General features: G+C 37.8%; 2 protein-coding genes across 2 annotated transcripts; one reads left to right on the top strand and one right to left on the bottom strand.

Moving 5' to 3' along the window:
* The first annotated feature begins 2841 nt into the window (after positions 1–2841).
* Positions 2842–9340, top strand: LOC124216665 (protein takeout-like). Its single transcript, XM_046621467.2, has 3 exons — positions 2842–3090; positions 4722–4953; positions 8498–9340. The coding sequence occupies exons 1-3, from the start codon at positions 3027–3029 to the stop codon at positions 8937–8939; spliced, it is 738 nt and encodes a 245-aa protein (XP_046477423.1). The 5' UTR covers positions 2842–3026; the 3' UTR covers positions 8940–9340.
* Positions 8776–15746, bottom strand: LOC124216668 (circadian clock-controlled protein daywake). The gene is made up of 3 exons (XM_046621472.2): positions 15549–15746; positions 13066–13431; positions 8776–10454 (listed from the first exon to the last, which is right to left on the bottom strand). Exons 1-3 carry the CDS (start codon positions 15604–15606, stop codon positions 10147–10149), a joined length of 732 nt encoding a protein of 243 aa, XP_046477428.1. The 5' UTR covers positions 15607–15746; the 3' UTR covers positions 8776–10146.
* Between the last annotated feature and the right edge of the window lie 12 nt (positions 15747–15758).

Raw genomic sequence — 15758 nt, forward strand, 5'->3', positions numbered from 1 at the left:
TGCTCATGCTGATTTTCAATTTCAAGTGATCAAAGCACGACTGCATTGAAATTCTACAGGAATATATTTTATCTGAAAAAAATGTGGGTCTGAAAAATATAAAGCGATCAGGATTCGAACACGTGAGATTTCCATTGCCAACAAATCCATTCGCTTGCCCCAAGACTGCTTGGAGTCATAAGTTTCGCAATTAACTCGCACATCGGTTGCAAAGTCACGTTTCAAAGAGTAATCTTCTTAGGCGCATAGTTCGACCAAACTTGTTCTCACTAACTATATGAGCGAGTGAATGATACGAGTGCCTGCGTCAAGTTCAAGTCAGAAGAGAAAAGTGCGTAAATTGACAGACATTTATTGTCTTGACCTCTTCTAGGTGATTCGTGCCTACATATGCCGTATATTGTACTGTATTCATATTACGTCCAAGCACTATATTGCTCAAGTTTTGTAAAAAATAAAACACGACGAATAAGCTAATTCGAAAAGTAAATTAGGATTACGATTGACGTTCGAATGGAAAAAAATCTTATTCCTGTGTGAAAATTTTGAAAAGCACTACTTTATAAAGAAGTTGAAATGGACATATTTCATAAAAAAAAATTGTAAATATTTTTCCAACTACATACCTGTCATATGTTTGAGATTGAGCGTCTCGTTCGTATATGATCTGACGTTGGTGATCGGAGTAAAAAATTTTCGAAGAACAAAGTAGTTAAATTGTGTTACTTTGCATGCAATTGAAACATGCAATTCCGCTCATTGTCAAGGATGATACTGGAGGGTTGTGAAGGATTATTGCTGTCATTCCGAAGCGAAGATTGACAAACTATGACGTATATCTTGAATGTTTTTCTCCTGCATCATATCCGCACACACATTATGTCCGTAAAAAAATTAGGTATGCACGATAGGTGAATCTTTATAGTTGCACTTGTACATAAACCTACCGCCACATCAAAGTAGTTTTTCTAAAGCTGAAGAAATTGAGTGAAATTTAATGAGCAGTAAATAGATGTTTTATAATGAAAATAAATGTCCAAAAGTATAATAATATCCGTACCGAGATTTTTTTTGCGTTTATTTATATAATTTGCTTGGAAATGACGAATGATGTTTTTTTTTTCATAAAGGTATTTATTTTTAATTTCTTGGTTACCACATCTAGTAAAATATGGTAAGCTGAAAGTTTAAGCTGAAATGAAATGACAATAATATGTTAAAAACTTTTTAAACTGTTTGTAATTTTTTTATTCGTATTTATCGGATTAAAAAAATTATTTCAACGAGAAAAACACATTGTTATACAAAGAAGTAAAACTGGCTCTTTATGACAGAGACACAGTCTTCAAATAGCTAATGAATAACCGCAACACAGTCTGCGTTGATTAATTTTTTTGTGCGGTACGCAAGTAACAAAACAAAGTTAGCGGCCACGATTTTCACCTGGCTGTTCATCACGTCAGAATAAATCTCTCTAGCGTTATTCGGCCGTTAGGATTAGCTGCACCTTGATTTCGTACAATTCGAAACGCGATTGAAACACAACCACTGTTCCGAATGAGCGAGTTCAAGACCTAGTCCCCGCAACATTGAGGGCCCCGAACGAAAAGGTGAATCGCGTGAATTTTCAGATCATATAAATAACCCAATTACTTAAGGTCGCTGAGAGAAACGAAACCAAGAAAAACCAGGAAGGCCTAGTCAATCGGGAATTCGGACAGCGTGCGGCTTCCATTTTCTGTCCAAACTTTCGCGACAGCCAGAATTGAAAGCCGAATTTCAGGGCATAAAAAAAATCAACATCGGTTAGAAAAAAGGGTATTCGTCAGTTTCGTCCCGTAATTCAGGCATATATGTTTTAGAACTTGATTGGAATTTTGCCGTATTGTGAATGGGTTATCGTCTGATCGTATTACGATCACTTGAGAGTATTGAATTTCATTTGAATTTCAAATTATAACTGTAAAAATAAAAATTACAGTAATTTGTATTTGATAGCAACATTAACTACAAATTAAAAAAGCAATTTGAAATTAATTTATGTAAATTATTGATTTAAAACTGGATGTCAGTTAATTTTATAATTTCTAATCGGTTTCGTTTCGACTGATATACGTTAGTTTTATTTTTGTAGTTGATTTTGTTTTAATTGTAAGTTAATCTTGTAATTCGTTATATACCAATGTTGTTTTCAATCACAAATTTTTATCCGAATGTCATTAATTACAAAAGTTTATTCTATGCTGATAAACCTGACGGTAATCGATTTTGTTTTATTATAAAAATATTTTTCTAACGCAATCGATCGCACATTGGGAACATAAACCAAGAATCTATCAATCGCATATTGAAAATATAGGTAATTAATTGAAAAGAAGTTGTGAATTGCTTTCAAAATCATTTGCAATTGATCGTCTTTTCAAACTCAATTTAAAATTGTAATTCTTGATTTTTTATCAATCAATCGTTTAATTACAAATTTGCCAAACACCGATCAAAAATGGCTGCTAAATACTGCAATCTATCGGATTTCCGTAACAATATAAGATTTGACAAAGTCAGGTGTTCTGACGTCGGATAACACAAAAATAAAGAATAATAATGTAAAAAAAGACCTTACAGGCAGTGCTGACAGTCACCCTGGTAATATCGCCATCTTCAAGGGACGTTTCGAATCACTCGATTTTGACGTTGACTGGGTTCGGCCCGTTTCATCGCCGGCATTCGGACGCTTCGGTTTCTTACGTCCATCATTAACCGATGCTTGGGGCAGGAGACAATCGTACTATTTGCAGGTGGTGGGAGTCAGGGAGGTCTTATAAGGTCCTCGGGCAAGCTTCAAGTTTCTCAATTGCGATAAGACCATAATGCTCTAAACTATTGTGACGATCGTTGGTCAGCGCTGACAGTCCCAAAAGTTTGCCCGAAGAGGTTGCACTGTTTTCTCTTCTAGTTTAAAAAAATTTTTTTAAACTGCTTACTACGTTGCACAAGTTTCACTTAATTTTTTCCATCGAACATCGAAGATGATACCTCTGACGATCGCTCTGCTTCTCGCAGTGGTAACGAGAGCTTCCGCTGTTAACCTTCGTAAGTAAACGCACACCTCATACGTTTTGATTAAGGTGTATTTTCGTTTTGTTTTTCACCGTTGAATTCCGTGAGTGGAAAAGTACTGCGACTGTTCTTCGAGTTTGTGAAATGCTTTGGCTAAATTTAGACAGCCGATAGCTGAGAAAACTATAAATTTGAAAGTGTATTGTAACCGTTCAGACCTTGATGAAGTGAACTTTCGGTGCCTTTCTTTACCGAAATAACAACAGCAAATGGTTTTCTGTTGGATTTTTTTCCCTCCTAGTTTCTTTGCGTCATAATTTTGCAAAATATAGTTGCGGGAATTTGAGGATTCCGCAGTTTTATCCTCAGACTTTGAAATTTTTCAACGAAACCGAGTATTTGATTTCTCTGCATTTCTCGACGCCGTTCGATTTTTTGTTCCAAATGTTTAACACTTCTGACTAATATTCCTTTATATTTTTATACTAACCACGTAGTTTTCGTTATTCTTTGACGTTGTACAATTGAATTTTTCCGTGTCTCATACTGGCACTCCTTTGCGATGATGCAAAGCAGTAATTTAGAAAAAAAAATAGGACCGTGTTTCGCACATAGAATAATTTTTTCTCGAGGTTAGAATTCAACCTAGAATTACGAAAATATACAAAATGACAAGCAAAGTGATTTCGGAAGAAAAATCGAAGCGATTGTTCGACAAAATAGAGATATTGATGGGAAAAGTATATAGAAGACATGGGATGAATTCAACCCAATGTCTATTTGTTTTTTTTCAAAAATATTAAATTTCATGGCCCTGGCAAAAGACGTGGGGAAACTTTACTATGCGGTTATTATTAGCACATCATAACGCGTGGCAACGAAACTTGGACGTGAAACTATTTGCAATGAAGGTTCATTGACGGGCAGTCCTGATGAGAAATTATGCAGACTATTGTCAGCGTTGAGAAAAACATGAAACTTCTTTCAACATAGGGTTTTGAACACTATGGACATGAAGGATTAATGGGTCTGTTTAAAAAATATCCAGAAATGTTATTTGCAACAATGATATTGAACACGATTGAAGGAAACATCCCTGCTATGTTCTAGAAATGAATTTGAGCAAATTCGATGCAAAAGTTGAGATGTGAACAATTTGAGAACTGGTTCTATAATTAGAAACCACTCGAAGAATATTTTCCAAATCGCTAACCCCAGAATAGATAAAAACAGATCCGTTTAAAGACAGTACGCCTGATCTTCGTTTACGATTAAATTTATAGATTATAATTATAACATAATGAGAGTTTTTTCCACATTTTTTATAAAATTTGTAGCGGTTTGGTCAGCAAGCAAAATGCATTCACAACCGCTTGACCTGGATCAAAGACCAGAGTTTAATAATTTTTAACGTTTTTAAGTATAAAATCTTTTTCTATATTGTTGACATCTTAGCTTGCGTTATTCAAATTTTGTCAGAATCATGTCTCTTACACGGTAACGATGTTATTTCATGCGTGTCGCTCATCATTAGCGCTAATAAGACTGCTGAAGATATTTGCAACGGATTTTTTCTCTTTCCTTAAGCTTTGATCCAGACGGTACGGCCCGTTAATTCTCAACATCCACGACATACCGACAATCTTTCCGCACTTTTGTTTCAGCGGAGTACATTCACGTATGCAAACGAAGGGATCCCAACGTAGAGAACTGCATATCCCAAAGCGTGGAGTACCTTCGGCCATATCTGGTGAAGGGAGTTCCAGAGCGCAACATACCATCTCTGGAGCCTCTGCTCCTGAAGGAATTGGTCGCTGCTGAAGGAACAGGAATCAGAATCTCGGCGCGGAACGTCCACGCCTATGGAGCCAGCGATTTCACAGTCAAAAGGCTCAAGTAAGCTTCAGTTTGTTTCTCGAATTTTAGAATGATTTTCAGAAATTTCGTCTGTGCTATTACAATTTTTTGCCTACGAACGACGATACCGCAAACCCAACGCAAACTATCCGATTCGTGATTGTAATATTTTTGTTCGGTCAGTAGTAAATTGTCGCAAATTATAGTCACTCGCCATCGTTCAGAGCACACAACTGCAATGATCGCTGTTTGCATTCATCTTCAAGGTCAGAATAAATTCGCGAAGATTACGGAAACGAATAACAAATGATACACTGACAATTGGACGCGTAATTTAGGGATACTCGGGCTTACAGGGTGCTCACAAAAATTTTCTAATAATAGTAAATGACGACTATTCTATACTTTTATCGATGGAGCTAACGTGAATCTAGGCATGCATTTTATAGATATTAACAAGAACACAGATTCTATCATGTTAAATGAAATAAATTATCGTCGCTTGGACAGTTTAGTACCTTACCTCGATAGCTACTATTTTCATGAAACGAAGTCTCGAACAGGTTTTCCACAGCGCTGACAGGTTTTCTGATGAAAAATTGTTTCACTTTTGAGAACCTCGAAAGATTTCTTCTGAAACAAATGTTTTTTCATAAAGAGACGGAACAAAAAATGTGTCTGGGGGAACTAGTACAAAATTTACTCAATAACAATGAAATGACCGGTCAAATATGGAAACGAGACGAGAGATGCGTACTTTTGTGACCGATGCAATTAGTGTCGAAATTTCAAAATCCATTTATTTTCAATTTGAAATATTGCCATGGGGAATATTCTGATATGCTAAGGTGTCATCACCGTTGTCTTCAATATTTGACAATAAATACAAGTGTTAATTTACCTTACAATTAATGAAGATAAAAGTACTATTTTGGATGTGTGAATTTATCATTCTGTTTGTTATTTACCTGAAAGTATTCGCAGGTGAGATTGAAACACGCACAACATCGTTGCAAATATACACCAACGATTTACACCCATAGTCAGAAAGGTTCGCGTGCTAAATATGTGGCAGCATGCGAGGGGTAAACATCTCGTTTATATTCTTGTCGCAGTATCACGCGCGTGCCGCGTCCCTGACACAACACTGAAATGCCCAGAAAACAATCGGACATCGCGTATAAGACTTGCAGAAGAGAAATAATGAAAATGATGGTACAAGACAATAGCATATTAGCATCGAGCCGTTAAGCAATGAGACCTCGATCATTGCGGCACGCGTGCCGTTTAAACTTACGGTTTTAATTTTAAATTAATTTATTTGTTCGTTTTTATTCCGTTTAAATTCGTTATGTTCTGTTCCAAATTCCAAGCACTGAACTGTCGAAATGATACCCACATGGAATATTTACCTCTAACGGAGGTATTATGAAAAATGTTTGAAACTATCGCGTGTACGAGTACACCTTGTAATAAATGTAGATTAGGCACTCAAGAACGACCAAGTACGTGAATACCGGGCGAAATTTGTCATCACCGAAACGGCGGAATTGTTGCGGGGTTATATAATTTGGAGACCGCCTTCATGGCGAGAGAGAAGAGCGACCATTCGCCGCCTGGTGGTTGTTTCTGGTACTTCCACTTATGTGCATGAATATTCACAGGCATCCAATGGATATCCATCATCGGTTTTGATCCGATCGTAAATATTGTGGACTTCTCTAGATGTCTGTTAGAGATCCGCTACAGACATGGATCTTTCCTAGAGCTGTGGATCTTGTGTGGATCCTCTAATAGATGAAGTGTTCCGTGTGGGTACCATTTCGACATTAACAAAAAGGAACGATAACACGATCTGTCTAAACTCTATAGTCATTGAGAGCAGAATTTTCTTCATTTGAATTTTCATCTCTAATTGCAAATAGAAACAACAGATTTTCAATTCTGTTGATTTCAACTTAAAGAGCCGTTTTTCTGACACAATTTCCTCTGTGTCGACTTAATACCATAAAATCATACTCTAACATCTTGCGTAAAGTTTTTGTTGCTCTGCTCTTTGCGTAATTCAGCTCTGTGCTATCAGCTGATTGCTCATTGCAGCGCCATGTCGCTCCTGCCTGTAACGTAGTTTGGATTCAATGCGTATTGATATAAACGTTCCTCGAATGGTCACGATTCAATTTGCAATTTTGTCTCCGCGTGTAACGTAAGTGGCAACTACTATTCAATAAATCACTTTACTGGCTATCATTCAATCCCAAACGCACACCACACATGGCGGTAAAAATTCGCTGCATATATATTTGTAGAATTTTGTGCAAAAGGTTGTACAGAACTTTCTACAGAGTTTGCTTACCTGGTGAAAATTCTTTATGCTGTTCCAGCTCTTTTTCTAAAATGGATTTTACTTTTCTATGGCTTACAAAACCCGTTTTCTTGAGAATTTCATGAATAAATGTGCTATTAGTTGGGTTAAAATTTTGATTGTCAGAAATCCGCAATTAATCGGACAGATGCCCGAGTTATACATTGAAATGGGAGAAATGTAGCATAAGAATTAAAAAAAACACTTCCCCTTACAATTGGCAATTACATTCTACATATATGGTCCAAAATAAGGTTCGTTAAGTTCGAATCAGCAGAATTCATCAAACTAATCTTAACGGGCAAGTTCCTGGTTTTATTTAGTTTAATATTTTGCTTAATCAAATTAATAAATAAACAAATACAACGGTTTGTTATATAATAATTAGACTTCGTCATCAAAAAAATATTCGAGTAGTTGCAAAGAAAAGCAAATGATGCAAAATATCATTCAGCATTTAGCATTCAGTTGGCTTATTGAATGATACATTTCATCAAATGAAACATCGACTGCAGGGATTCGAATAAAATTGTTAGGTGCAAGTGATCTTTATTTAAACCAATATCATTTGGTCGAACTACGCAAATGATATACCATGTCGCAGGATATCGAAGGTCAACAGGGCGAACTAGACCGTCTGATCAAAAAAACCGTACAAATTTTCCCAAAATGCTATCGCGCCAATGATAATGAAAATTAATGAAATCTAAAATGTCAATAATTAGATAAATGGTATGGTAATTAGAATGTTCAAAATGATCAACCTCTTGTGTTTTTGGTTCGATTCTATAAATAATTTGAGCTCATTTCGCTCACTGCTCCAAAATCACCTGAAAACCATTCAAATCTTAGATTACAGTATAATTGTAACGCGGAAATCTAATTCTTAACGATTTTGTTGCTGGAGTTGATTACTTATGTGAAATTATTTCAAGTGATCTCTGAAGATCTTTGCGGTGAATAAAATGCGTACAAAGACATTAGAATCGGAGCAACAACATCGGTTTAACAATATCCATCGTCCTAACTATAGAAACATTTTTCAAATCAAATGTGCTCAGATTCATTTTTAATATACAAAAAAGGGTTGTTGTTTCCCTTTTGGTTTAATATCATTCGCCCTTGAACATTTGTTTTCGGGTGTCGAAGAAAACGGACCAAAGTATCGGTCTTAAAAATTAAATCCGTATACTGTTCTCAAGGACAATTTTCTTGCAGAATCGACCTCGACAAGTTGAGGTTTGAGGTGGACATCAATCTACCGCACTTGTACATAGACGGCATGTACGAAATCGCAGGAAGAGTGTTGCTGCTTCCGATATCGGGAACGGGGCCAATGCAAGGTAACTTCACCCAGTGTACCGGAGCAGTGCGTATGCAGGGAGCGTTGCGGAAGGACAAAGCTGGCGAGGATCACCTGTACTATTCAGATTTCCGGATGAAGATCTCGATCGGCAAGGGGAACCTCCGACTGGAGAACCTTTTTGGAGGAGAGCGAACCCTTGGCGACGTTGTGAACGCGGCGATAAACAACAACTTCGACGCCTTCATCAGGGAACTGAAGCCTCTGATAGAGAAGGCTTTGTCGGAGTCGTTCCTGGAAATTTCTAACAGAATCGTCGAACCTTTTACGTACAAACAATTGTTCCCGGACAATTAAAGATCGACGTGATAGAACATTGAGGTAGGAAATTTTTAAGATATCGATAACGATCACCGTTTTTTTTTTTTTTTTTTATAAAGCGCGCGGCTTAAATGACGTGGAGAATTTTTGAAATCCTCATCTATTACATGCACTTGACATGCAGGTTCGTTTGAACGAGCATCAATCCTCGAAAATTAGTTTATAAGATATCGATGAACTGACGATATTAACTAAAATATATATAATTAATATATAAATAGATTATGGTTCTAGGTACAGGTAAATTTTATACTTAAAGAGCATGTAATATCTGTCATTATACATACCTGTAAGATATTGACAGATATAGGAATAATGCGTACAATATAATTGGGTTAAGAATACTCTGTGAAATAAATTTTTCCCATTACCATTTACCGAGTCAAACGATTACGTGAACTTTGTAGTTCACGATCGACTTACCACAATCTTTTTGCGACAAGAAAAAGATGATGAAATAATTGCATCGCCGCCGGGTGATATGCGTATAATATTAAAAAAAATAACAAGCATGCTCTTCGAAGGTGTTAAATGGCAGTGCACAAGCAGCGGAATAACAAGCCGATGCATAGATATAAGACAATTAATAATCTGAGGAGACCCGCCGAACACGAATGATCAACGGGTGATTATGCGTAATAATCTTGAACCGAAGGAATGGAGAGGAAATAAAAACAAAAACCTATGGAGCGAGGAGAACAGGTTTGGTTGTATAATAATAGTTACCGGATAGTAAACGCGGGTGGCAAGTTAAACGATTAATTTTTTTTCGAATCCGTTTTTTTCTTCTCCATTTTATTTGTTGGGCCATAGCTCGGCGCATGTTTCTTACAAATCAACAAGTGCAGTACGTCGTTATACCTCTATCTCTAATTTAAATCTACAATGGCATTAAACGGCGCGAATCTTACGCGTAAGGAGGAACGAGTTTTACGCTACCTAAATAATAATTTGAGTAACGCACTCGCGAGGCGTAGCTTTCTCACGTAAGCAACGAGTTTGTCATCGCATGTTAATCATTCTATAATAAAACGCGTTGAAGACCTGCCGTCCGAATAAACGAATACCCAAGAAAGTGCAGGTTATCGATAGTTATTGTACAAGCTGCCCACCCATCAATGAGCAATCTTCGCTGAATCCTTGCGAGTAAACATTTTTCGACGCCCTCCGATCAACTCTTCTCCTACATTCGGTCGGGGAAAAGCTCGTCGTAGCTGAAGTGTTTGCAAATTCTGTTTGACAGCTCAAGCACGCGCTCGGTGATTACTTGCTCGAGGTTCGGCTTGATCAGCGGGATTATCTCCTTTCGGTTGTCCTGCAGGGCCGCGTTTATTCCTTCAGCCAAGGCTCCGTCTGGTCCCGGACGAGGCGTGAAGTGCGACGTGTAGTCCTTGATAAGCAGGCTCGTCGTCATGGTAGGGAAGTAGAGGAACTTTGCCCCCTTATGGTCGACCAGTCGGAACTTCATGCCCACCTTGGCCTCGACGTCGTCTGCGATAAACCAATCATGTCACATTTATGCTAAGGCTAATACTAAATTTATGTAAAGGGACTAGTTTGTTTCTTTTTATTGTTGCCGATAAATTCACGAGAGAATAGACCGATTTTTGTGGCAGTCGCATCAATGTCTTGCCTGATCAGTCCGCTGCCTCAAATGCAGGTCCATCAAATTTTTCATACCTCAGATTCTTAACGCAATATAGCCTTGACACCCCTGCGAATTGGAGTGACTAGTGTCCGGACGAAGCTGACTTTGTCTACTTGACGAGCAGGCGACAATCTTGGTGGAAATTAGATAAATCTGTTGGTGGAATCGCATGATTTGTCTTATGCTCATTTGGGTATTCAGCTTCCTGAGACTGTCGCGATATACGTCATGCAACGTTGGTTGTTTTAGATGATAAAGTGATGAAAATATGATAAAAACCGCAACGAGACGATGTTGACTAAATTAAATCGCACGCTTGTTAGATTCAGCTAGTTCCATATATTCGAGATGGTCACCGGGTAGAAGAAAAAGAAGAAAAATTGAAAGTGGCGGTGATCGATACATGATCGATCATATCTCCAGCAATATACGTGAGTTGAAAAAAGTCATCAGATAATAACTACAGGTACAGAGTTTCACAATGCAGTCCGACAAGGTTGCGTTCAGATCCTGTGATCATTATCGAACGCATATTAAATTACCGTGACAGTTGACCCGAATTATTATACGATAATTTAATCTTATTCCTCTCGTTTTGCCACCGGTATGATTTATCGGCTACTCGACAAGCTTCGGTTGACAGGACCTTTTTCCAAGGTCACAGCCAGAGTCTTAATCAGGATCCGTGAAGGTGTATATCGTTTTCGAAAAAATCACAAGGTGGATGACACCGTTGTACGAAATGCGTATTTTGAAAGAAAACGTTCAAACATCTCTGGTCATTCCCGTGTCAATTTTCAAAGATTTTCGAACCTTACGCGACATATTTAAAGCTCCCTCGCATAAAATGGTAATAAAATGGCGGCGAACCGAATGTTTCAAAGAGTACTCCTGTACCGTTTGCTCTTTTCTGTATGTTAGAAACGAAACGTATCCACTACGAGATAGATGTTTGAATATTGACGGTCAACGTGTGAATTTGAGCGGCCGAAAGGCTACGCAAGAAACGGTTGCCTGCGGTCAATTGATAATAGTGTGTTTTGGTGCCGGAGCTGCTTGACATTCAGCATAATGTTTATTGCGTCAATCTTAGGCGCGGCTGATGAAATTATCCGTTTCAATAAAAAAAATATGTACATGTATGTATATAATATGCATATTTATACGGGTGGTGTTTCTGGTCTGACACACTTTTTGGCTTCATACCTGCAGCGACTGACGTCTTTGCAATTTTAGAACGTTTTAACATATATCGAAATATATTCTGCGCAATATTTTCAGATTTTTACACTCGCCCGATTCACCGCTACTTTCGCATATTTTCACAAGATTCAACAAGACAGCGTATGATTATTGTTTAGTTTTTATAAAAAAAAATATTCAGGATATTTATCGAAGCGTCGACAATGCAGCGATCAACTTCAATGGAAGTGCTAAATACGTTGCAAAAGAACTGCGAGTAATGGGATCGAAATAATTTTTTTGTTGCTTAATATTTGAGATTTGCAGACTGACTTCACTGTGCGTTCACAATTCACAATTAAACAACTAATATATTCAACGTTGTTATTATCGTTTCGGTTATTCGAATACTATTTGACGTTTTTAATTCTGTTTTCGTTCTGTGCCACGTGAAACTCGTTGGATATTACAGAGATAATTTTACCGTGCAACAACACGCACCGGAATGAACTCTTGCTTACGTATTGGGGAATTGATCGAGCATTCTAGGATACTATATGATAACATTGGATTGCACATAACTCGATACATTAGAACCAGTAATTGGTTAATGATATGACTAGTAGAGCGTAGTGGGAATTTCTTTGGAACGGTCAAAAAAATTGTTAAGTGTTAACAACGAAGATAACAAACAATCAGAGCAGAAGTATGAGGTCATGTACAAGTGAGCGAAAGACTGACGTTACAAATTGAGAATAACCAAGTTTTTGCTTATATGTCTTGCGATTTGTACTCGCGTGTAATCCTACTACCTTATTTTGTACTTCAATTGAAGATCTGAGAATTTTCCAGGCAAGAATGAATTATTTGTTAGATTTCCTTTTAATTTCACTCGACGACAGAAAAGAAAGAAAAATGAACAATCATCCTCAAAGGCGTTTTGAAAAATTTCCCAAAACGAAGACGATGAATTTGAAAAAGTGTCTCACGTTTCAGGGAATACTTTTCTGGCATCCAGATGCGTATTGTCTAAGTTACAGCGATCACGCGTCACGCGGTTGAAAGTTAGAAGGTGCAACGATTTTCCGATCGAGACGAAACGCGGATTAATTGCACAACTGCAAATGTCGAACCCGAGGCTCCAAGGCCTTCGTGCATCGAGATCTCGATTTCGTACGCAGAGGAATCTCCGCGTATAATTTCGTAATGCTATCACAATCCCGAAACCGATTCAGACAAGAGCTGAGGATAAATATCGAAGGAAGACTATACCGGTAACGATTATCATCGGTCCTATCCCGTTGATGGGCACGTTGACGATCTTCGTCGTCACGTTGTACTCAGCTTCCAGCCTGACCTGGGGGAACGTGAGCTGCATGTCGATTGTCTGATTTTCCAAATCGACGTGGAGGAACTTGCATATGAAATTGGATAAGTTGAAGAGCTTGACGTTCGTCGCAATCGCTCTCAAGCTGCTGTGGTCCGAAAGTATGATCTTGTCGAGAGTCAAGGGTTCAAGAGATGGGACATCCAGTTCAGGCATTCCCATTTTCAGCTTGGTGGTCATCGAGCTCACGCTGTCCAGAACGCAGTTGTTCAGTTTAGGGTTTTGGCGCCCACAAACTTTTATGTAGGATGCTGTAAAAAGAAACATTCGTTAGGTTACCTTAACTGGATTAAGTACAGCTTCTGATTCGATTACCAAGCTGTAAAACGGTTTTCATGCCAACCGATTTGCGCGTGGAGTGTGTAATTAAATCTGCAATAACGATCTCAGTCGGGCACTCGATATTGATGTGCAAAAAAAAAAAAAAAATTGCTAGGCAAAAGTTTCGTAAACGCGGTGAAATAAGGTTCAGATATTCTCGAATTCTAGTTATGTGTCACACTGAGAACCAAATTCTGCAACCAATTCTGTCTTCTCTTACGCACCGTTGAATTACAGTTATTTTTTGAATCCTGCAAACCAAAGTCTTGCATAATTAATTGCTTATTCGCCACAAAATGTGCATTCATGTTTCGTGAAACGTCTAATTAGCAGAAGATCCGTGAAATGATGAGTTTATTTGTGAATGTCTTCGCATTTAACAACATTTTGGCTTTCTTGAATCGGCTTCAAATATGCGATTCTGAAAATAAATATTATTTCAAAGGTAATCCACATGCTCAAATTAGAACATTTCTTTTTCGTAACAGATTTTCATAATTCCGTCTATCAATTAGGTTCGAAATGAAACTACTTCTTTCTTCTTGAATAGGAATTTAATATTCGATTCTCATCTATGATACGAATGGAAGCTACGTCGCTACTGTGTCGCAAGCTGATCGAAACAGTGATCGGAAATTCATGAACAATAATTAAGATTTTGCGTATGAAAAAAATAAACCAATGTTGAATGTCCAAAAGCGATCATCTCTCAGAGAGATTTTTGTGTTCCAAATGCGGTGCAAAGATAGAATTAATTACAATTCTCTCCCCCTAACCGGAACTTTTATCGTTACCAAAATTCGCGCGGTACAGATATAAATGAAAGCTTCGATAATTTGCAACGAGTTAAGAAAGCACGTGGCTGCAAAATCCTGATCAACAAATAAAGCTCAAGTTGGCATAGCGCAAAAACGTGGTCATACTGCCGAGGCTAAGCCTTGACGCATTTAAGCATTACAGAATGCGGAGTGCACCTGAAGGCACACAAGATGAGACTGATTGCAAAGTTTATAGTGGAAAGAAGAATTCCAAAGGAGCCTTGAGAACGTCTGAACATAATATGCACTTTGAATATTAATCAGTGACATTCGCTGACTAGCATCTCCCGGTTTCCCGTTTGTACGAGTATATTATAATATATATTATGCCACGAGAAAAGTCACTGCACGCACACGAGTGACGGTAACTTTCCACGGAATTTATCGTGGTAAATTTGACTATATATTTTTTAGAGACGAGTTAGCTATTTTTTATATTGAATTTAGTGATTTTTACGTGCACGAAAGGGCATCGATACTATTCGCATAGTTGATCCACCGCGTTGGATAATTATTACAAATTGCGATCGAAATTTTCAGCTCAAATATAATTAGTTTATGGGGGTATGTATCGAGGATGAACGGCTGAAACATTGTGTGAATTTTGAAAATTTATGTCTCGATATTCAACCGTTCAATTCGATTGAGTTTAGTCTTTTTCAAAAGTATACGTAAATCGGGCTTCGCTCGAATATTTGCGGTGATTAGAATCAATTAATGGGATGCATTATTATTGACATTTCCGTCACCCTTTTTACTTGGTGACACGTTTTGAGGTACCCGCGATATCTCAAAAACAGTTTAAAGAGGTTTAGTTTAATTTTGGCGAAAGTATTCTTGGTATAGTTTATCGTCTTCGCTGCAACTCGACAATTTTTTATAACAAAATGGCAACGGTTTAAAATTTTAATTCGATTTCTCACCCAAAATTTACCGGATTTTTCTATCAAATTATTAAAAAAAGATAAGATCGTGGTGAAGAGGTAAAACTGTCCGATAATATTGTTTCTGATATATGGTTAACAGTGTAAAATATGCCTCGGAGTGAAATGATTGACGTTATTGTCAATAAAAATGCTTCAAATCAATTAATTCCAATGAACAGTAAAAAGACTCGCACTGGTTGTCAAAACATGATATCTCAAAATTCGTGTACCCCCTTAAATATGAGATAATTTTCTCACTGTCAGTGCACGATGAATCGCAAATCACAGATCTGCTCTACTTACGGACTGTTGCGAGTGCAGATGTCGCGAAAAGAGCGAAGAGGACGAAGCGGAGCATCATCTTGCTTGCAGACACTGCGCGACAGGGTGGAAAATCCAAACGACGCGTGAGAGTCGGCTCGGGTGGTGATATTGAAATAGTAAAATAAAGGTTTGAGCCGGGTTCTGCAATCCGTTGCAGCGGAACACTGGACTGACGGCTGCCAATTGGGG

This window comes from Neodiprion pinetum, chromosome 4 (assembly GCF_021155775.2).
Source record: "Neodiprion pinetum isolate iyNeoPine1 chromosome 4, iyNeoPine1.2, whole genome shotgun sequence".
NCBI lineage: Eukaryota > Metazoa > Arthropoda > Insecta > Hymenoptera > Diprionidae > Neodiprion > Neodiprion pinetum.